Source organism: Notamacropus eugenii, chromosome 2 (assembly GCF_028372415.1).
Source record: "Notamacropus eugenii isolate mMacEug1 chromosome 2, mMacEug1.pri_v2, whole genome shotgun sequence".
Lineage (NCBI taxonomy): Eukaryota > Metazoa > Chordata > Mammalia > Diprotodontia > Macropodidae > Notamacropus > Notamacropus eugenii.
In genome coordinates, this window is record NC_092873.1 from 66,642,536 (window position 1) to 66,665,456 (window position 22,921).

General features: G+C 45.3%; 1 protein-coding gene across 3 annotated transcripts in view; it reads left to right on the forward strand.

The window, feature by feature from the left end:
* The first annotated feature begins 851 nt into the window (after positions 1–851).
* The window catches only part of TWIST2 (twist family bHLH transcription factor 2), a 76,469-nt gene continuing 54,399 nt past the window's right edge, over positions 852–22,921 (forward strand). The window contains exons 1-2 of one of the 3 annotated variants that reach the window (XM_072640706.1): positions 852–870; positions 2,326–2,854. In XM_072640706.1, the coding sequence (XP_072496807.1) occupies positions 2,331–2,813 (483 nt within the window). In that variant the 5' untranslated portion in view covers positions 852–870; positions 2,326–2,330 and the 3' untranslated portion in view covers positions 2,814–2,854. Of the gene's footprint in view, positions 871–1,889; positions 1,978–2,010; positions 2,855–3,238; positions 3,711–22,921 lie in introns of those variants that run through there. The other 2 variants (XM_072640705.1, XM_072640707.1) reach the window with 2 other exon arrangements.

Genomic DNA, 22,921 nt, shown 5'->3' on the forward strand with positions numbered 1-22,921 from the left:
GGAAAGGAGAATTTGGAGAGCGAAGATTCCTTTGGAGTCACTGGCTGTCACAATTAGCTCGTTCTTCCCAGTTTCTTGGCAATAAAGTAGCTCCCCTTTTCCCATCAGTGACACTTTCAGATTTTGAGATAAAGAGCACGTACGTCCGTATATCCAGTTTTAAAAGGATGGGGAAATAGGTTTAGAATCATCAGGAAAGCAGTTCTGTTTAAAATCCCATCACGAAGTAAACTATCCTTGAGATTCACCAGGCTACCTACCTACCCCAAAGTCATGTCCCCAAGTTTCACTGGAAGGCTATGGAAAGGAATTTGAAGGGAGTTGGGGAAAGGTGGAATCTACCAGCAAGACAGTGAATCTACCACGCAAGCACGTGGAGGGGTTGCTCCCACAGCCAGGGGACTTCTTTCATTGCTCTTCTGCCTCTTTGATTTGGAAGTTTTACTGGCTTTTCAGAAATACAGAAATGCATTTGTAAAAAAAAAAAAAAGTATTGAAGGGACTTTTGAATGATCATTTGCCTACGATGCCACACACTCAGAATATGTGAGTTTAAAAACCAGCCATTTCAGGGACATTTACAGCTCTGGGTACGAGAAACAAGAGATCTCAGAGATGGATGGTGCCTCCCTCCATTTCGGTCTGTGTGGCGGTGCTTTACAGCGAAATAGAGGGTTGCTATTTGACTCATTCGTTTAAATAGATGTCTAGGGTTGTCCCTGTTATTGTTTGGGGAGGGGGCGGTGATGCACAAAGGACTTTCCCAGAACTTCTGGTCCCTTGACAAGTCCTTTTCCCTAAGTGACCGTTAAATGTCTTCACCTCCAGAAGTCTGAGAAATCGGGTTTTATTTGTGAATCTGCACCTCAGGTAACGACTAGGGGAAAGGTTTTGGGGAGTTGGGGATCAGGGAATGAGACACTTGAATTCTCTCTTCCTCCTCAATTCACTCCCCTCTTGTGCATCCTTTTTTCTTTCTCTCTTCTCTATCCCCTTCATTATCTTTTCTCTTTTCGGGCAATTTTCTTTTTCTTTTTCTTCCCTTCTTCTTCCTTCTTTTCCCTCCAAACTGACCACTTCCTTGGCTGATCTCGTTCTTTCCCCTCTTTCTCTCCGTCCTGGTCTCTTTCCCTTTCTTCCTTTCCATATCTTTCCTATCTTTTACTTCACTGTCCGCTCCACCTCCCCTCCTCTATCGGGTCCCTCCCCGATCCCTCAAGATGCCCGGCGGGGATACGGGGCCTCCGTGTGCCAGGGCCGGCTCATCCCCGACGGCTCTGGCCCGACCGAGGCTTCCCGGAGCGCTCCCCCAGCGGCGGGCGCTCAGGCTCGGGCGGTTCCAGCTCCGTCTTTGCGCTCGCCGGACTTGCGGAGGAAGACAGAGAGGTCCGTTAGCGGTGCTGGAGCGCGGTCACCCGGCCGGCCCCGGGGAGGGGAGGAGAGGGGAGAGGAGCCCTGCAGCCCAGTTCCGACTTCTGAAGCGGGCGAGCCAGAAAACAAAGCCGCCGCCTCCGCCGCCGAGGGTCGGCCTGGAGGAAGGCCCCCAGGCGGGCCGGGCTGTGGCACCAGGGTCCAGGGCAGGGCCGGGACTGGGGGTGGGAGCTGGGGCGGGGGAGGGGAGAGAAAGGTCTCCCCAGGGTGGAGTGGGGCAGAGAGATGGGAGCAGCAGTTCGCCTTTGGAGGTGCCTTTCCCAGATTTCGGCTTAGTGTAACCCAAAACTGTGAAAGTTTTAGCAGAGAGGGAGGGGGAAGGAAGGGGGGAAAGGAAAGAAAGAAAAGAAACTCATTTTCCTCCCCCTTGCGCCGGCGTCCAATCAGCGCCGAGCTCCGCACCTCCCTCACTTCTGACAACTATTTAGCAACGGAGCCCAGCTAAAGTTTCCAAAAAAGTTAGAATAACTTCCTCTCTCAAAGACCTCAATTTTGCACAACCCGTCCTTGAAATAAGAGACTTTCGAGAAACTTGGAAAACGTCGGGTCAGCAAAACTTCTGTTTTTCCAAAAGGATCTGTCTCAGGAATTTCAAACACATTGAGGCTTACACGCGCGCTCACACCGCGCGCACACACACACACACACACACACACACACACACACACACACACGGAAGGAAGGAAGGAAGGAGAGGGGAAAGAGGGAGAGAGAGGGAGAGAGGGAGAGAGAGAGAGGGAGAGAGGGAGAGGAGAGAGAGAGAGAGAGAGAGAGAGAGAGAGAGAGAGAGAGAGAGAGAGAGAGAGAGAGAGAGAGAGAGAGAGAGAGAGAGAGAGAGAGGCAGTGAGTTTGCCTAAGTTTGTTTCCTTCCTCCTCCCCCTTGCCTCCTTGCAGAAAGAATGGAGGAAGGCTCCAGTTCTCCGGTCTCTCCTGTGGATAGCCTAGGTACCAGCGAAGAGGAGCTGGAGAGACAGCCCAAGAGGTTTGGCAGGAAGCGGAGGTACAGCAAGAAATCCAGCGAAGATGGCAGCCCCACCCCGGGCAAGAGGGGAAAGAAGGGCAGCCCCAGCTCGCAGTCTTATGAGGAGCTGCAGAGTCAGAGGATCTTGGCCAACGTCCGGGAGAGGCAGAGGACGCAGTCCCTGAACGAAGCCTTCGCAGCCCTGCGCAAGATCATCCCCACTCTGCCCTCGGATAAACTCAGCAAAATCCAGACCCTGAAGCTGGCCGCCAGGTACATAGACTTCCTCTACCAGGTGCTGCAGAGCGACGAGATGGACAATAAGATGACCAGTTGCAGCTATGTGGCCCACGAGAGGCTCAGTTATGCCTTTTCAGTGTGGAGGATGGAAGGCGCGTGGTCCATGTCGGCATCCCATTAGCTCAGCACCCACGACTCCCGAGAAGCCCAGCTGCCAAAGGGGTAGGTACCTGGTTCTTTTCTTCTCACCTTGCCCCTCTCCTCTTTCTCAAAGATACCAGGCTTGGGTGGCATCACACATCGGCCTGGACAGGAATAGCTGGGCACTTTGGTGGTCCATCATCCCGAATGAAGGGATAGCTGGGCCTCTGGACTCTTCTTAAAGCGGCGTCCTTGGAGGACTCAGAGCAGGGTCCTCTGGGGGGAGGGGGGGCAGGCAAAGTTCAGGTGACTCGTGTGGCTGTGCAGAAAACCTCACGCTCATTCTCAGGATTTGGTCCCTGCTAAGAGGAAACTTAGCACCTTCTTGAGTCTGTGATGGTCAGGTTTTTCCGCTTTGTGCAAAACCTGGGTGAATAAATGCCTGGCTTTACTCCTCTCTCCAAGGACAAAAGAGATGAGGGAGAATCAGGGAAGTCCCAGCAGGGCATCGAACTGGCATCAGGGCATCAAACTGGCATCAGGGCACACTGCTTTCCCTTTTGGACGGGACATGCTGGTTGGAGTCTGGAGGAAGGAGGCAATCCACAGATGGAGGAAGGGGACAGAACTTCCCACAGAGCCAGAAGGCATTTCTTATCCAAACAGGAGTGTTTTTCTTTCTTGGGGGGTGGGGGGAGAGGTTGTGTATGAGGACACAACCAGCAGAGGCCAGTGACAGCAAAGATGGACAACAGCTGCTGTTTGTACCAGAGGCTCCCAAGGCCCTGGAAGAGTCAGCTCTGATAAAGCTGTCTTAGAGGGATTTCGCTGATCCCATTGGGCCTTTCCTGGAGGGGGGCACTTTACAAAACCAGCCCTAATCTCACAGACAATCATTTCTGTGCTAGGGCTTCATTAAAAAAATAAATTTAAAAAATCAGTTTCTGTTTCCATGCTAAGGTTCCAAGTTGGGTGTGTGGGGTTGGTTGGGGTTCTGCTTCTGCCCCAGCTCCCACCCACTTACAAATACAGATAACATCAGCACTGGTCATGTTCAAAAGAAACCAGTCTCCTAGCCTCCTAGCTCCAGGCCCATGTCCAGAATGGGCTCAAAGCAGGCTGCTCTTCCAGAAAGCTTGTCTGATTTCTTCTATGTTCCACTTCCCTCCTTCCCTCTCCACCGCTCTTAGCTTAGTTAGAGCTCAATATATTCTCTTCTCAGTCTGCTTTGATAGGAAGTGTTTGCAGTTAAAGGATAAAGGGTTACAGACATACCCCTATATATACATGCATGTACCTATGTGTATGTATAGATGTTTACACACATATATGCTTACATGTGCATTGTGTAAGACTGGGGCCAATCCAGAGTCTGTATATGCTAAACTCACATTCAGAGATAGGTCATCGACATTGAATACATGCTCTAAACAAGATCTACATTGGACAGCAAAAAGCTTGACTTGCCCTCAGGGACACCTTGGTCTGTTTGGATTCTTCCATAAAGCAATACCATTAGAAGGAGGCTCCTAACAATGATTATTTCTCAGGCTCATGATGCATCCATAGTCTTGTGTCTGATACAGAAGAGAGACAGATCACAAAGAACTTAATTTAGAACAAGTAAAGTTGTAGAGTGAGGACAGACGGGTCTGGTGCAATAGAGTAGAAGACTGGGGGGCTGGTGGAACAGTGAGCAGATCAAGAAGGGAAGAGGACGCTGGCTGAATTGGGGGCATTTGCCTCCTCTGCATAGAGAGGATGCAGGTTGGTCATTGCCTCTTTCTGTTAACAAGGACATCCCAGAGATTCTTCCTGGGAATGTCTGTCAATATAGGAATACGTCCTCACTATCCCCTCCAAATGGGGATCATGTGTGGAGACAAGTGGGGACCAGCCTCAGGATCAATAGAACCAGGACAAAATATCACATTTGTTGCTGTTGTTAGTGTAAGAAACTCTCAACTTTTCCCACTTTGACTTTCAAACCTCTTCTGAGAGCTGTTTGATGACCTTGTGAAGCTCATGGCCTCTCAGGGATAGAGTGAGTTAAGGTTCACTGGAGAAGAAGATGCTCTTGCTCCTGCACCAACAGGACCTCCTTTGCTCCCGAGAGGCACTCTGTCTTTCTCCAGGAGCTCCATTTGTACTGTGACTGAGAGAAACCGCTTTTGTAAAACTGTTTTGAAGATCGTAAACGCTTGTTTTGTGGGTTGTGTTTTCGAGGAAGCAAAACCAAGTAGTTGAACAAAGAACAGTCAACTTATGGAAATCTTCTGCTTTTGTCCAAGGCAGATGTAAAGTGTCCCCAACACATTATTTTTCAGGAAAAGCAAGTTTAGATTGGCTGAGGACAGAAAGACAACAATGGTAGTATGTACTAACTCGGGCCTTTTCCTGTTGCCAAAATTCTATATGAGCCGACATTAGTTAATTCCCTTTATCTGCTAGACTTCACTAGCCCTCCGTGGCCAGTGTGTGGTACGACATATCAGCAGCCAGATGAAAGGTCTCATTGTTGGGGGGTTTAAACACACATGCACCCCTCCCCCACTGGTTAAGCATAATGTCAACAGAATTATAATTATTATTGTCCCAGTAAGAAAATGATGGAAAGTCAATACTAGGAGCCATTCGCCTAATGAAGGAATTTAGTTGGAAGTTTAGAATTTCATTGAAAAACAATGTCATTTCAGATCTCTAGGGAGTCAAATATAGAACAGAAATGAAGATATATTTAAAGGAAAATCTACTTGCTTAGCTTGGTGACCAACAATCTTCTCTCCCCTCCCCCTCCCAGCCCCTCACCCCCTGCTGAATATATCAGTAAAAGGATCTTTCTCATGAGTCATCTTTGGGACAAATTTAGAATATTGCTTCTCCTGTATTTACTATCTTTGCCTTTTCCTTGATTCAAAGCATTACAGACAGAAGGCTCTGAAAAGTTATGTTTCTTTCAACAGTCACACTTAGACACACACACACACATAAAGTAAAGGGTAGAGACTAAAGTAGCAATCAGTCGGGATGTCCCCTAGTGAGAGGGGACGAGTTTGCATAGTATTTCAGGCCAGAGTGGTTTGGTTTGCTTGGTCTAAATTATCTAATCATAGCCCGAAGTCTATTCTGACCTCAGAGGCCAGAGACCCAGTTGTGGATAGGCCAGCCTTCGAAAATCTCCTTCCTCTTGAAGCTGAGCATCTACTGCTAAGAATTATGAGAAACAAAATTTTGTTATTCTCACCAATGATTTGCTAAGACCAGGAATCTGGCTTCTAATTTGATGGAGGATTCTGTGCATTTTCATCTATATAAAAGCACTGGGTGAACTGATGGTTTGGAAAACCAAACTTGGGTTTGTAGAAGAAAAAAAATTCAGGAAATGGCCAAAGTGGAGGCTCATGCTGATGCTGACGTTTCTTCCCTTGCCAGATTTCCAAAGTGTAAGGGGACCCGAATTAATAGGTCTGTTTGAACCATCAGCTAGATCTCTCCCAACAGGAAAATTCCAAAGGTTTGGGGAGTGTCAGTGTGTGTGTATGTGCGTGTGTGTGTGTGTGTGTGTGTGTGTAAGAGAGAGAGAAAGAGACAGAGACAGAGACAGAGAGACAGAGAGTGTGTGTGTTGTATATGTGTGTGTTTTCGTTAAATTGTTCTGAGAAAAAACAGAGTTAGAAGAGCAGATATTTATGCTACCTGGCATTGCAGAGATGTAGGTGATTTGTACATGTCTGGTGGTGACAGGGTCTCTGGGTATGCTCCACATCATTAAAGAAAAACCTCCTACTGGCATTTCAGTCAAGTGGACCCCAAATGGGCACACTGAATGGCAATACTTCCTCATCACTTCCACCCAAACACGGTAACCCAAAATCACACCTGCAGAATTTCCTAAGCAGTCCTGCCTTGACAGACAAGGTGCCTCTCGCCCCCATGTCCCAAGGAGACCAGGGCCTTGCCAGGGGATGAATTTCAATGATTCTTTGGGAGAAAAAGATAGGAGGCTGCAGTCGGTCAGGAATAAGACACAGAATGAAAGAGGTAAGTCTGAGAAGCAGACTCAACATGTGAATGCTGTGGCTTGAAGGGATGAGGGCAGGCTGGCCTGATTTGGGGAGGGTTTTTTCTCCCCTCTGCCACCTTTATCACTAGGAATAATAGACCTATATGGATAGGCTATATCGATACCGAAATCTATCCACCAGTATTCTTGGGTCTTGCTCAAATGTAGCTACCAAAGGAAAAACTATCCCATGAGGGTGTTTGTCCTCTCCTTCCACCCTTTCTTAGGAAAAGACCCTCTTTGGAAAGATCACATAGGTGGAAAAATGCGATTTCTTGTGCTTTGCATTCTGGAGAAAATTAATGGATGTCACTTTTATTTAGCAATAAAGCGGTAGAGGAAGCTAGAATTAAAAGTTCATTTAAAGTGGTCCTGTCTGAGTATAAGACTCCAACCAATACTTTCAGTTAAAACTTAAATATAAGATAAATTTAACAGCATACATTTTAATAAAGTGGCTTTAAAGGCTTAGATTTCTGTGGTAGTTCTCTCTTCTCTTTCCCCCTTCCTGGGCTTCATATTTATATGAATCTTTTCTCACCAAGAGATTCAAAAACAAAACAACAGCAACAGTAACATTCTGGAATGTCTCTTTATGTGTGTGACTTGACCCAGGAACGGTTCCACAGGCTGCAAAATTAAAATTGTCTGCCTTCTCCCAGGGAGAGAGTCACCAGTGAAAGGGCAGACGAAGCTCAGAAATGCCCTGAAGGGCCGTGGAAGGGGACAGGAAGGAGAAATGCAGCCATCTACCTTTGCCCCGATAGACTGGAAAGGAGGAAGCAGGGGGAGGGGGATAAGTGGGAGGCCAGAGCTCAGTCCAAAAGCATCAAACATTTTTTTTTTTTAAATCTTGCCCTGTTGAACAAATTATTGGACAAATGATGCTTTGACCCAATGTAGAAACAATGAAGCAAACTTGAGCCTCAAAGAGACGCTTTCTTCTCCCTCTTTGGATCAGAGTCCTTTGCCTGGCTGCAGTTTCATTCAGAATTTGGGGTGATGGTGTGGAACAGGGTATCTGATAAACAAGATTTGTTATTTAAGCTCACAGTCAGGAGATCCTAGAAATCTAAGCATGTAAATACCCCCAGCAGAACCATGAGTCCATGCCCATTCCCCTGAAGAAAACGTTTACCAGAATGTTCATTCCCCAAAAGAGGCAGCCTTTGTTAGATCTCACGGTACTTGGGGCATATGTGGACAGGAGATCGCACACAGAGATCCTAAGGCCTAAAGGAATAACGAAATTGAGTCAGTTGCTCTGAGTCAACGATACAAAAGGTTTGGTATTTGGAGAAACATGAAACTGATCGGTGACAGGCTGACGTGGATGTTTTTTTTTTTCGTGTTGATGTGAAGTTAGAACTGGGGTCCAATGGGACTCTCACCAGTTTGTTACAAGCAGTAATTACATCAAAAGTAAGAAATCAGAGGCCCGAGAAACTAGCACTTTAGATAGTTCAATAGACTCATGATGGATTGGTCAGAAATAGACCAAAGGAAGATTTAATCTGCATCCCAAAACCCTATCAAGGCATAGGAAAGGGGTGCTTTGGAGGAAGAAGCATTATACTTTCATGAGCAGGCGTGTTCACGTGTGGGTTGCCCTGGGGAAGAAAGGCACCGTTTCCCCACTGTGATTTCCTTTCCCCTTCTTCTAGGGCTCTCCTTTGAATTTTAGAGGACCTGTTAGTTTCGTTCTCTCCTTCCTATGTGAAACTGTAATTTTCAGAAACAAATCATTAGAAAAAGAATTCGTTGGAGTAAAGCGTTCTTTTCTCCCCATTAATCCTCCGCCCGATCCAATAGAAAGTACACGTCCGCTTTTAGTTCTAGGATTTAATTTGGTGGTGACTTCTGGCTTAGAAATCCATGCTGACCTCAGGTGAGTTTCAAGACAAGGTTGGACCTGGTTCCATTTCAAAGGATAGGTGGCAGAGCATTCAGAGAGCTTGGTTAAGATGAGTGTGTACAGAAGAGCCGCAGTACCAATGTGGGCAGCTCACCACTGCCAGTAGGCTGCTAGCTCAATCGCTTCTGGACAAGCACCTGAGAGTCATTTGCCAAAGCCTTGCACCTCAGAAAGTGGGTTCTGCATCGTTCTGTGCGTACGTGTGTTTGGGGCCGAGGTGTCTGAGAAAATACCTTTTGTGCTGTTGACGCCGTCCTCCTCGTGTACATATTCTCTGCATTTTACTAATGATTGAGGGGTAGCTGCATCTTTTGTCCCACTCCAGTCTGTGGATGGAGTTCTGTCTCATTAACTCTTCAGAGGGTTGAGCCTCCTCTGAAGGAAGGGAGAGGTCTTGTACAATAAACAAACTCCCTAAAAGAAAACCTAGGGTGGCCATTTATGGTCCATGATGCATGCTGCTTCCACAGTGGGCTTTTTGTGCACTCAGCTGTGACTGAGCATTCGTGGGACTGAAAGAAGGCTGCTCAGCGGCCAGTTCTCCCCTTTCCACAGGGAGATCGATGACTAGGGGCCTGACAAGCAGTCTCAAGGCATTTGCTAAAGGTCATTGGGCTGGGACGGTGTGCAGAAGTGATCAGATAGCAGCAGCTAGGTGCCTCCTGTTCTCCGTCAGGGAAGTTGTGATGCGAAGGAGCCTGTTTCTGGGCTAGCCTACTCTCCCCACATTTGAAACTTCAGCTCAGGAAGAGGAAGGGAAGATGGTCGTGAGCTCAGCTGGACTGGTGTTTATTGGGTCCCTTCCAGGAAACCTGTGTGAGCTATGATGGAATTCCTGATAGGAGAGGTTGGTCCTATTGTGTGCCCCCAGAGAAAAAGCTTGGATATAAAAAAAAGAAAAGAAATGTAAGAAGTACTAAATATAGGGGGAAGGAGAAAGGGAAGGAGAAAGAGAAGGAAGGAAGGAAGGAAGGAAGGAAGGAAGGAAGGAAGGAAGGAAGGAAGGAAGGAAGGAAGGAAAGAAGTAAGTTTTTTTTTAAGTTGAGCATTTAGCAGTCTTTATTTGCATAGTTGTTTTTTTAACTGAGTAAAATTCATACAGAGACAAGATGAACAGATATACAATTCAGGCTTCACTTTAAAAAGATAAATAACCCCTGGGCAATTTGCATTACATTTGCGTATATGTTCTTTTTACTTTAAGATCAATAAGCTACATGAACATTAAACTTGTATTCTGACTTGTTATGTCAGTGAGGGGAAGGTGACTGTTTTCCATCTAATGAAGCAGGCCCAGGGATTGTGAATGTCTCTGTCCACTGTTTTGTCCTTACTCCTTGTAGCCCTCCCAGCCCCACCAGCACCAGTGATAGCAAGAGCCATACTTACATGGACTGACCAGGATCCCCCCTTCTGTGGGTGATACCTCACCCAAATCATCCTTCCCTATTTATAACTAACATCATTTTCTTAACTGATGGGCTGCTGCTGCTGCCCTCATCTCCTGGATTCTACAAATCCAGACTAGAATAAATCTCATGAGAAGAAGAAAGATCCTATGTTCATGTCACTGCAACATAAGAAAGACAATAGAAGTAAATGTGGACATATAATCAGATTTTATTTTAATTAAATGTCTAAACTCGTGGTCGGTACTTAAAATATTTCTCAAAATACCTTTTTATGTGACAAAATGAAAACCAAAACACTTATCACTTCTATTACCTATAAAATGAGGATAGCATCCCTAGTCTGGGCAGCTCCATGAAACAGTGGACTCCAAGCCTGGAGTCAGGAAGACCTGAGTTCAAATATGACCTCAGACATTTACTAGCTGGGTGACCTTGAGTAAGTCACTTAACCCTGTTTGTCGGTTTTCTCATCTGTAAAATGAGCTGAAGAAGGAAATGGCAAATCTCTCTAGTATTCCAAGCCAGTGCTTTATCCACTGCCCCACCTAGCTGCCAGTATCTTTGCCAAGAAAACCTCAAATGGGATCACAAAGAGTTGGATACGACCGAAATGACTGAATAACAACTGTGTCCTTAATAGCAATCTGGCTCAAATGAGATAATATAAAGTGTTTTTCAAACTGAAAAGCACCTTTTAAACATCATCTCATTCATCTCCCATTTCCCTGTAGAGCTGTGTAGCAACTCACCAAAACAGTGGTATATTGCTTTTGGGAAACTGGGGAGAAGTGGAGGTAGGAAGAAACTTGGCAACCATCCCCAGGAAGGGTCTCTAGTTGGAAGAGAAGCTGCCAATTACTTCATGGGATCATAGAATATGAGCTCAGAAAGAGACTTAGTTATCCAAGCCTTTACTTTTACAGATGAGGAAACTGAGGCTCAAAGAGGGCTCCTTGATTTAAAGCTAAAAGGGACTCTAGAGGTTATCTAGTTCAATTATTTCATTTTACAGATGAGGTAACTGAGGCACACTGCCACTAAATGACTTGCCCAAGGTAACAAAACTAATAAGTGCTTGAAGTAGAATTTCAGCTCAGGCTCCCAGGCTTAAACCCCTTCCTCTTTCTACTGCCTCTCTCTACTTACGAATGCAGTGATATAGTCAGTTGCGGGTCTATAACTTTGTGCTATTGTCTCATGTTTCTTGATCAGGTATATTTTTTTTAATATTTTGCTATTTGTGCTATAAAGAGGGACTTCGGTTAGCAGAATCTTGAATATTTTCAGGGATTGAAAATTGTTTTTCCAACTGGTTCTTAGCTGGCCTTCCAAGATATTGATGGATGAGACAATGAAGAATTTGCTCATTATTGTTTAATTAATCAAACTTGTTGCCAAAAAAAACCCTCCAACCCCAAAATGATTTAGACCTTTTGATTCCCTGAAATCCCCGTGCAAGTATTTATTTCCACCATGCTGGATGACCCATGGACAGCCCTAGGGAGCTGGGATGCTTTGGCCTATTATTTACAACATGAAGTGGTTTATTCAGCGCTCCTCCGTGGCTCCTTTAGGCTCTTTGTAAAGTTTTAAGAAATTCTGTGACTTCCAAGGAAGACTTTGTTAAAAGAGGAGGGAGGGAGAAAAAGAGTGGGAAAGAAAAGGAGGAAGGGAAGAAGGGAGGGGATTAGGGAAGGCAGGAAAGGAGGGAGGGAGAGAGGGACGATGGAAGGAAGGGAGGAAGCACCTAGTAACATCAGGCACAATGACCTTGAAAAAACCTTTCTAGGAATTTAGGCTTTCTCAGGAGAGACAATGTATATGCATATAAATATAAATGAACATATGTACAATCATAGGGACACAGATTTAGAGGTAAAAGGACCTTGGGGGCCATCAAATCTAACGTCTTCACTTCACAAATCAGCCCCAGCTGAAGTTAGGCAAAGTTAAGTGACTTGCCCAAGGCCAGATAGGTAGAAAATACTAGTGCTGATTTGTTTTGGGGGTTTTGGGGGGGGATGGGTAGGAGAGGAGAGCAGGGGGATGGGGGATGGGGAGTCACCAGTAGCTGGCAGAGAAGAGAAAAGGTTTCATGTAGAGGGTAACAAGTGAACTGAGATTCTAAGGAAGGTGGGGATTCTAAGACATGGGGGAGGAGGGAGAGAAAGGGAAAAAGGACAGAGAAGGAAAAGTAAAATTTTCCTCTCCAATGGGATTTGGAGCCATCAGTATGAGCATAATTAGAGCTATATCTTTGGTAACCGATATTCATGTCTTTAGAACTGCTATAAACACCAAGCAGCTACACAGCCAGGCTTTCACTTGTCCTGACTTTGTTTTTTAATTAAATTTTATGCTTAATAGATTAATAATAATCTAGTTTGCCTCCCTTCCGTACTACCCCCACCATTAAAAAAGAAAAAGAAGGAAGGACCCTCGTAACAAATACCCTTGAGCAACGCAAAGTCTTTCACTGGCCCCCATATCCCTCATGTGTCCCGTCCCTCTCAGGCGACTCATACCCTGCTTCGGCAGTAGTCATCTGGAAGAGTCATTGCAGAGCCAACTGCATTTTCAAACTCTTTGTTGTATGTTTGTCACACACTGTTCCTTCACCCGGGAAGAGAAAAAGATTGAAAAGACACGCGTCAGGACAGACTTTGAAACAATTTTGAAAAATGGGAGACGGCATGTGGTCTGTCGTCCAAACCTGTGGCTTCAGTAGAGGAGCAAGGGGAGAACTCTCAATATGGAAACTCTGTCCACCCTCATAGGTAGGCAATTCATCATCACTCTACAGAAATTAGAGTGATTATCAATAGTAACTCTTGCTGTTTCCCACCCAGCCTGATGTCTTTGTTTTCTTGACCTCATTAAAGGGGACATACCCTGGTTACTTCTTAAGCAGTCCTATTCAATGAATGGGCGCTGCCTTACCCTAAGTGAGTACCTAAAAGACCTTGATCTAATGGCCCCAAGGTCTCCCAGCGCATCCTGGGCCATCTCCACTCATCTTGAGCAATATCAGGTCACAGGATTCAGATGGCTCTGGAGGAGAAGTGAGGCTGGTGACCTGCACAGCCCTCCCTCACTCAAAACAAAGTCAATGAAGGACTAACATGATGATGATGACAGAGACTTGTCCAGGGCCCCCAAGAGGTTAGATGACATGGCCTTGGTCACAGGGAAGAGCATATCATTATGAAATAGTATGGTGTAGACTAAATTCTGTAAGATTTTGGAGAAGGGACACAGCACTGAGACCTAGAAGATGTAGAGAGCAATTGGCATACTTATAGCATTGGCAAATAAAGCAAAGGGGCAGAGGAGTGATGGACATAATTCACCAGATGCCAGAGAAAGACTTCAAAGAATTTTGAGAGTCTAATAAAGGGCCAAATTAATAAGATGAAGTTTGATAAGAGTGAATGTAAAGTGTTATATTTGAGCTCCAAAACCCAACTGCAAGAGGACATGATGAAGGAAAAGTGGCAAGATAGCAATTTTGGGGAGAAAGATCTGGGGTGGGGGTTAGTGGCCCACAAGATCAAGATTAGTCACCAGCATGGAATGGTAGCTCCTGAACCTTCCTATACTGTGCTAAGGGAGGAATGTATTCCACCTTGATCTAGGGAGGCTGATCCAAAACATCCTGCAATATTGCACCCTGATCAGACCATATCTAGGAGGTGGTTGGCAACATAGGGCACCAGATTTTATGCTGGACTATGTGAAGTTGTTATATATCCAGAGGAAGCTTACGAGGATGGCGGAAGAAAAGAAAATCAAGAGGATTGATGGAAGAAACTGGGAGTGGTTTATCTGAGGCAGAGAATTCTTATTGGCCATCTTTCAGTACTTAAAGGGGTGTTGTAGAGAAGAGGAAATGGACATCTCCAGCTTGACCCCATCAGGCAGGGCTCATACCAACAGATGGAAGCTAGAGAGAAAGGGAGATTTCATGTAGCTGTAAGGAAAACTTTCTACCAAAAAGAACTTTGCAGAATTAGCTTGAGTAGCCTCAGAAAGCAGGGGGTTCTCTCCTGCTTCAATCAAAGGCTGGCTGACCATCGTCAGCCATAGTGAAAGGGGGAATTCTCGGTCAGCTCTAGGTTTGGAGAAGATGGCTTTTGAGATACCTTGAGGCTCTGATCTTCTCTGATTCTGTGACAGTGTTACGGTGAATAGGGGCTTTGAAATGAACTTCAAATAAAGGCTAGGCTGCTGATGGACAGAACAGAAAACAGAGGGGATGCTATATAAGGAAAACAAAATACCTATGGGAGGAATTGCACATATGAGCACAATAGGATGACTGCATCATCTGGAATAGTGGAGCCAAGGACAGGGATCTGCCACTGCCTTGAACATCACTACACTCATCTGAGGACAGGACTCTTGAAAATGGGCCCCCCAACCTCCACTTTAGATACTGCTGAAGGCTCCCTGAACATGAGCCCATGAGGTTCCTGGTCAAGGGAAATGAAAGGAAGCAACAACTCAACATTTATTTCCTTTTTCTTGAATGTGATAGTGAAAGACGCAATCACAAAATCACATATCACTCAGTCTGCAGTCTGTTTGCTGGTGAGTTTCGGACCCAGAAGAGACTCCCATCTCTGGCCCCTACTCTGCCTCCAGGAAACAACATCAGTTCTTTTGGACACCAAGGGGAGTCAAATGACCTTATTCTCTTCCATCAGTTGATTTTTCTTCCAATCGTAAGAGAAGGACTTCTTTAAACAGTGAGACAAAGCTCATATTTTCACAAGCAACAGGCTTCATCTTCCAATAGGTCTGACCCACTACATATAATAAGCCCAGAGAAGATCTGTCCAAAGAGGTACTTAGCAACTCATGTCTCTAGACTCATTTAGGGAAAAGCCAAGCATTGGGTTATATACCGCAGCAGCAGCAGCAGTGGCGACAATGCTGTCCCCTGTCCCTTGGTGAGCCTGATAAAGGAAACTGGCTTCCCCAAAAAACTCTACTTGCGATGTAGTTACTCTCTTGTGAAGCAGGCTACGACAATGTGCCAGGCCAGTAAGGAAAAACAGGGAACAGACAGAGGAGGCAGCACACATACGCTGACTTCTGGTTTGCCTTGTATTGTCATTCATTTGCAGAAGCTATAAATTCAAATTCATTCTTGTGATTTGGATTCCTTTACTTTGGTCATTTTAATCACGGTTCCTCTCTGAAAAGGGGAAGGGAACGGAATCAGATAGATGGGGTCAAATCCCACCTTTGGCACTTAATAACTGGGGAAGAAGTATCTGCTGAGTTATTCACAGATGTGATTTGCAATCTGGTATCTGCATTAATGGAGGGAGTTGGTCTCGTGGAGGGTCTTTGTGCGTATGGAATCGAAGAACCTTAAGTATGCGAAAGGGCATCAAGGACAAAAAGACATGCTTCTGAGGGTCTCCGCTCTCCTTGGCACATGTCCATGTGTCTGGTTTCCTCTCTTCATAATCTTTCCAGAGAGAAGATATTTCTTGTTTCTGTATGGGCCCCCTGCCCATGTGGCTATGTCACTCGTCCAAAGGTCTGCCACTGATTTGGTGATAACCTTTAATTGTAAAAGAGCCAGGGCACCCAGTACAATTAATTTCTTTAAACACATGCACACACACACACACACACACACACACACACACACATGCCTCTTGGACCAGAGATTTCCTAATGTGTCAAGTTTTGAGTAAGCTGGAATCAAATAATGTTTTCTTTTACTGAAGGCAAAATGGAGCTTGAGGTTAATACATGGCATTGTATAATTTACAAAGAATTTACTTTAAAAAAAAGTAGCCCCTAGAGATGATGTAGTAAGGGACTGGTTAAACAGGAGAGAAGACCACGAGACAACCAGGATGAAGAAGGGCCTTGAGTCTGTGTCCTATGAGGGCTGATGGATGGGAGTGGGCATGGCTAGGTTGGAGAAGGGAAGACTCAGCCTGTTTGGACTATTTGAAGGACTGTCTCGAGGAAGACTGATTGCCAGATTAAAATGTCTGGGAAATTATCTGGAAGGCAGTGTGTCCTAATGGTTAGATGAGCTGACCTTTGAATCAGGAAGATCTGGGTTTAATCCTGCCCCTGACATTTCCTGGCCAAGTCATTCAAGATAAAATGACAGAGCACATTAAAGGGTCCTTTGCAGGCCTTAAATTACCATACAAATGCTATTATTGTTACTATTAAGCTCTCTGAACCTCAGTTTCCTCATCTGCAAAATGGGGGCGGTAATAGTAATCTCTTATTTGGTGTCACAATCAAATGAAATCCCTTACATTTCTCTTATAATCTTTCAGGCACTCAATAAATAGGAGACTTGATTTTTCTTTTCCTCCAGCCTCGTGGCCTGCTAGGGATAGCCCCAAGTTCAAGACGTGCTTATAATCACTTGCTTCCAAAATGAACTTTTTTAAAAATTGCATCACATTGAGAAATATGTCCTAAAAAGCCCTGAACTTTGTTTGTTTTTTACTATTCCAGATCATTTACGTGCCCAGAGGTGCTTAGTCCAGATGTTCCACCTGATTGTAGGATGTGATGTGTGATAACCAACTATATATGTATGTATGTATGTATGTATGTATGTATGTATGTATGTATGTGTATGTGTATGTGTATGTATATGTACGTATGTAGGGCAAAATGGTCATGATTCGGGAACCAAGGGCTGGAATCTTGACCCTGATGTCTCCTAACCGATGGTATTCTGAGCTATAGTCATGGTTCCTCTGGACCTCAGTTTTCTCCTCCATAAAATGGGGTTAATAAGATTCATTTCCTCCTCCAGAGCTGAACATAGAGAAAGCACTTTGTAGACCTGCAAGAGCTTTGTCAGTTTGAGACAACTGTTCTTATTCTAAATATTTCACAGGCCTATGGAAGCACTATCAGAGAGTAGATACAGTAGTGGATGTAATCAGGCAGCCACCTTAAACATTTACCAGCTGTAAGGTCACAAGCCAGTGATCCCCAGGAAAGGCCCAAGTCACATTTTTTCTTCAATATTTGCTATTAAATGTATACTTTTAAAATCATTTTCCACCTTTTATTATCTTCGCAAACAAGTGATAAATGAGATTACTAAGAATTAATTTTAAAAGGGGAGGGGAATGGAATTTACCATTATGACTTTCCTTTTTATGTGAGGGGGGAGGTAATCTTTATCCTAAATGTCATGTAAATTTTTTAAATTTATCTTTACTAGTATTTATTATCTTTTCCTCCCACTGCCCCCAATTAGACATTTGTAAGTGAACAAATAAAGCTCTCATGATGAATTTGCAAAGTCCACCCAAACAAACAACCCCATTAGGCAGATCTGAAAATGTCAGTCTCATTCAGTATTTTAAGTCCATCTCCTCTCTGGCAAGAGAGGGGGGGAGGTAGCTTCCATCTTCAGTCCTTTGAGCTTGAGATTTATCGTGTCATTGATCAGAGTTGTACGGCCCTTCGAAGCTTTTTATTCCCCTATTATGACTGTATTAATTATTTTTCAGCTTCTGTTCATTTTATTCTGCCTCAGTTCACTGAATCTTCCCAAGTTCCACTGAAACTCATCATTTTCTCTTCCACTTATGGCACATTAATGTTCCGTTATAGTCATATACCATAATTTAATTGGCCATCCTTCTACCCGCCCCCCCCCACTTCTTGGTTATTGGTTAGAGACCTTCTATAAGAAGAGTAGTCATGTGAAATTTAGCACCTAATATTCCCCTGACCTGGGATTTCCAGTTTCTCGAGTGCCTAGGGACACTTTGTGGTTAAATGACTTGACCAGGATCACTCGGTCAGAAGTAGGGCTTCCTGACTCTGAGCTGCAAAGATTCAGACCGGGTGTCCTCTTTGCCCCAATCAATCTCTTTGAATTCCTGCATGACATTTGCTCTCTACTCTTAAACACGTCATTGTTTTTGCTTTTTTTTTTTTTCCTTTTCTGCTTGGGCAGGAGGAAGGTACTAAAGCCAGCTTTTGGTAACCTTTCACCTTCTCCACTGAATTATTTCCCAAGTTATCCAGTTTTGACAAATATGTTTTGTTCCCATGTGAATGAGTACTCCCTCCATGTAGAGACTGGGCATGACCACAGGTCTGTTGATTATTGTCTTACTTTAAGCATGGGGCTCCAATTTTAATGGTGAGCTTCATTGCACCTGGCCATTTAGACGTAACCAGAAATCTTCTGCACACAGTTCTCATCAGTGGACCCCACAGGTTTCATGAGTGTGGCAGGCAGGTTAAAAATGAAAATGAATAACTCTACAAACCTACCGAGTGCAGTGGAAAACAAAAACATACTGCTCAAAACCTTATGAGCTCTGGGAGCTTGGGCACATCTCTCCTTGGCCCCATCTAGATTTCCTCACCAGTAAAATGAGAGCATTGGACGAGGCAGCCTCCGTGGTCTCTTCCCCCGTTGATCTCAGCTCCCATGGACTTATGCTCCCAAAGCTCTTTCCCTCCCAGGGCTCAGTCCTGGGTAAAATAAGAGGGACTAGTTTAGATGGTTTCCATGCCTTTTCAGCTCTGGTTCTAGGATCCTAAGTCTCTTTCCTTGTCTAGGTCTTGATTTCATTATTTTACAGATGATGAGATGGGGTGGGGGGGATTGGACTTGGTAGCCTCAGAGTCCTTGCAACCCCAGGTGTATGAGTCTCTACATAATGTGAATGGAGAAAGGCCCTATTTTTTTAATGCTCCCCATATGTGTACACACATAGACATGTGTACATACATGCACATACAGAAAGTTCTACAAAGCATTCATTTAAAAAGTAGGCTCAGTTTCCACTCATATTGCATTCACCTCCTTATGATATTTCCAAATCTCTGAACATAAGGAAAACCTTCCTTCCCCAGATTTTATAGGAAAGCTTTCCACAAGACACCTTTTAACAACCTGTCCCACACCTCACCCCAGAGCTAATAGAAAACCCAGGCTGCTTCTTGGATACCCTAAGGGCTCATTAATTACTGGTTCATGGAGATAGCAGGCTTGGCTCCAACACAAATATTCACCTACCCGCCATAACCAGGTCACGTGATGGAATGCAGTGGTGTCTTCCAAATGACCCTCACGGTACCTGATAAATGGAGAACTTCAGCCAACCCAAGGAATGTCTCCTGACTCAGGCCTCTTCCACCACACATTTGTTTCCTAAAAAGAGCTTCCACTCTGTCTTTACTGGACAACAAGTTGCTTAAAAGTCTGAATCAAAGTTCAACAAACTCATTCTTAGATTTGCATACACAGGATCCTCGCCCACCACTCCCACCCCCGCCCCAAGGTTGTTCTCCCAAGGATTCCTGTCATATTTGAAACTGGAAAGATCCTGAGAGGCCTTAGACACATCTTCATTTGACACAGGCACAAAGCAAAGCTCATTGAGAGCAAGTGACCTGTCTCAATTCACACAACTGCTAAATGTGCAAGGCAAGGAGTCGGTGTGTCCAAAGTGTCCAAATCCAGGCTAAAAACAGGTAGGACAGCACCATATGAATCCCACCCAGAAATGAAAAAAGGAAAAGAAAGAAAGAATACTGTCTCCTGGATCATTTAGCAAACCAAAGTGAATGTGATTCCACTCCCAGTTGCACAGACACTCAGACAGCTTCCAGTCCAGACACAAGCCAGTGTTCCCTGGTCAAAACAACTCAGAGGGAGATGGATGGGATTCGGTAGTGAATGAGATGATAGAGGAAGCCAACCCAAGCCCCTCCCCAGTGGCCATTGAAGGAACTTCAAGTACTGAATTGTTGGGTCCTGTGTTAGGATACCACCCACCCTTGAAGAATTTCCCAGATTCTCTCGTCTCACTTACAAAGTAGGCACAGAAGAAAGTCTCTAAATTGGCTCTGATACTTACTAGTGTGTGTCCATGGACTAGTCCCCTAACCTATCAGAGCCTTGCTTCTTTAGGTGCAAAGTAGGTGCACTTCCTACATCACAGAGTCGTCAAGAGAAAATTACTTCATAAAACTCAAAGAAACCACTGTAGCAATAGGAACTATTAATGCTGCTGCTGATGAAGGTGGTGATGAAGATATGACCCTAATCCATTCCTTAGTTCTAAGCAAGACTAAATGGCAGGACCCTGGCGGAACATGTTAATTCCTCAAATCCTGAAGCACTTTAGCCTTAAATCTGAGCATCCCTGTGTGATTCTCCTAGCCGGGCTCTGAAGGAAAGCCAGAGAGGGCTTTGGTTTCCTCATCTGTAAAATGCCAGATGAGATATCCTTCCAAGGTCCCTTCCATTCCTCAATCTAGGATGAGTACTCGAAAACAAAAGGCAAACCAGTCTTGCATCAAGGATGAACTAGCACTTAGCACAGTGGCTGCCACACAGTAGGTGCTTAATCAATGTTTATTGATTGCTCAATTGGCTAATGATGAATAAGGAAGGGGATCAAATGCCAAGAAAGTATTTGGCTCCTCCTTAATCATGGCCACTTGCAGTGGGCATACAGTGCAAGGGAATGTGAGCCCAGATCAGCAGTGGAGTCTCCAAATCCTTGGGCCCACAAGGGTTTCACCAAGCCAGAGTCTCAACTTTCTCTCCTGTGTGACCCAGAACCTCGAGGACGAAGTATCTGATAAGAATAACAAGAGTGGCCATTTCTATTAGCTCCCTCACATCTGCAGAGACCATTACAGATAGGATCTCTGAGTTTCACAGACACTGGGAATCAGGTACCCCAAACACCCCTACCTGCAGATTTGGGGAGTAGATTTTTGAAGGGGGTGGTTTCATCCATTTGGGGACTTCCTGGTGTGGCAACTCTCTTCACCTACACAGATCAGCACCTGCTCTGAAACCTTGAGTTGACTGAAGCACCGAAAGTTGAAATGACTCAGGAAGGAGCACGCAGCCAATTTATAGCCAAGGCGGCCCTTGAATCTGTCTTGACTCCGAGACTGGCCCTTTATTTGTTTTGTTCTCATCTCTTTTTTTGCATGTGGGGAAACTAAGGTGTAAATAAATTAAATGACTTTCCCAAAGTCCCTGAAAATTGTTAGAGGTGGGATTCAAGTCAGGTCTTCCTGACTTGGGTAGATGATTCAGAGAGAAATTGAAGGGATCCCAGAACAGTATGCCTCCAATTTATTTTTCCAGTCTGACTGAGTGCCTGGAAGGCCTGGCTTCCCTCCTTTGTTTTAATGTACATCAATCTATCCTCCTCAAATGCAGTACTCGAGGTACCTGAGTCTCCTCAGGTGGCCTCATTTGTTCTTAGAGGACTATAACAAAGAACTACAAGAGAATGTCCAAATGCAGCAGGGCTTAGCCATGGAAAACAGAAGCTAAAGGTAAAGCTTTCCGTCCCCCATCATCCACCTGGAGGGGGCCAGGAAGGGCTCTGTAGGCTGCAGCGCTCCCCCACAGCTGGCCCTGCCTGGTGTGGGAAGAGACACAGAGAAACAAAGAGGTTAAACAGTCGGCTGCCTTAGTCATCCCAGGCAGGGGCGCTGGGTGATTCAGAAACCTACTTGGGGAGTAGAAGCGAATGAATGAGTCAGAGCTGATTTCTTTCTGCTTTCTTGCTACTAAAATAAACAAATCAGGAAGGCCTGAATGAGAAAAGCAAGACTACCAAAGACAGCTGCCGCCCCGGACAGTACAGCCCAGCACAACCTAGAAAGAATGACCCAGAGGAGGGAGGCAGCAGCCTGGAGAAAAGGCGGGAGGCAGCCCCAGAGATGTGCAGAACAGACCGACTAGAAAACTGGACAGGAATGGATCGGTCACTGGATTGATGGCTCAATGGATGGATAGATAGTTGACTAATAGAAAGAAATGAGTGTTTGATGATTGAAAGACAGATGGAAAGGTCAAAATGGATAGAGAGATAGATTCATGGATAGATGAAAGGGTGGGGCAGGGGGGCAGTATGCCTGTGCTATGATTCCCTTTAACCAGGCCCGGGCCAGAGAAGACATCCATGAGAATATCATAAAAGTGTGAAGGTCCATGGATAAGCTGCCCTCCTTGGAGGATATAATGAGGGGGGGGGGGGGAGGGGGGAGGAGAAGAGGAAAGAGAAAGAGAGAAGGGCCGGAATCTGCAGCCCAGAGCAGAGTTATGCATTGTACATCCCGTTCTGGGAAGGCCTGGGAGAAGCTCAGAATATGGAGGGCTTCCTCCTAGCCTGGCTTCCCAAAGCTGAAGTCAGAGCTGGTGTAGGCAAAGAAGGGATCAGTGTGGCTCAGATGCGTGACTCAGACTGTATGCAGGGACACAGTTTTTCAGCCCCTCAAGTCTTTTGTCAGCTCCCGAAAACATCTCTGGTCAAGAGGAGGTTAACCCTGCTCCAGTTTATTTATTTATTTTTTGCTTCCTCTGCTGGGCTGTGAGTTTGAAGGAAGGGAGAGCCTGGCTCTGTTCTCTCCTTCTTCTCTCTCCAGTGAGATCCAAAGGGCAGGGGTGTAGCAGCGGAAGGCCGGGGCCCTCAGGGACTGCAGACAAAGAGTGGGAGGTTTGCAGAAAGCCAGCATCTGCTGCTCTCAGGGTATGACCAAGAGAGGACCGGACAAGGGGCTCACGGAGTTCACTTGGGCCCCAGCCATGTTCGGCCTTGTCGAAAAGCAGAAATGAAGAGAGAAGGAGGCAGGAGCAGCCAGGAGGGAGGGGGCCCCTCTCATTCACTGATAGGCACATGGGAAAAGGGCTGTGCCCAAAATTGGATCAACATCGTATTCAAAACTGAAGGTGCAAGATGCAGCAAACAATTAACTTC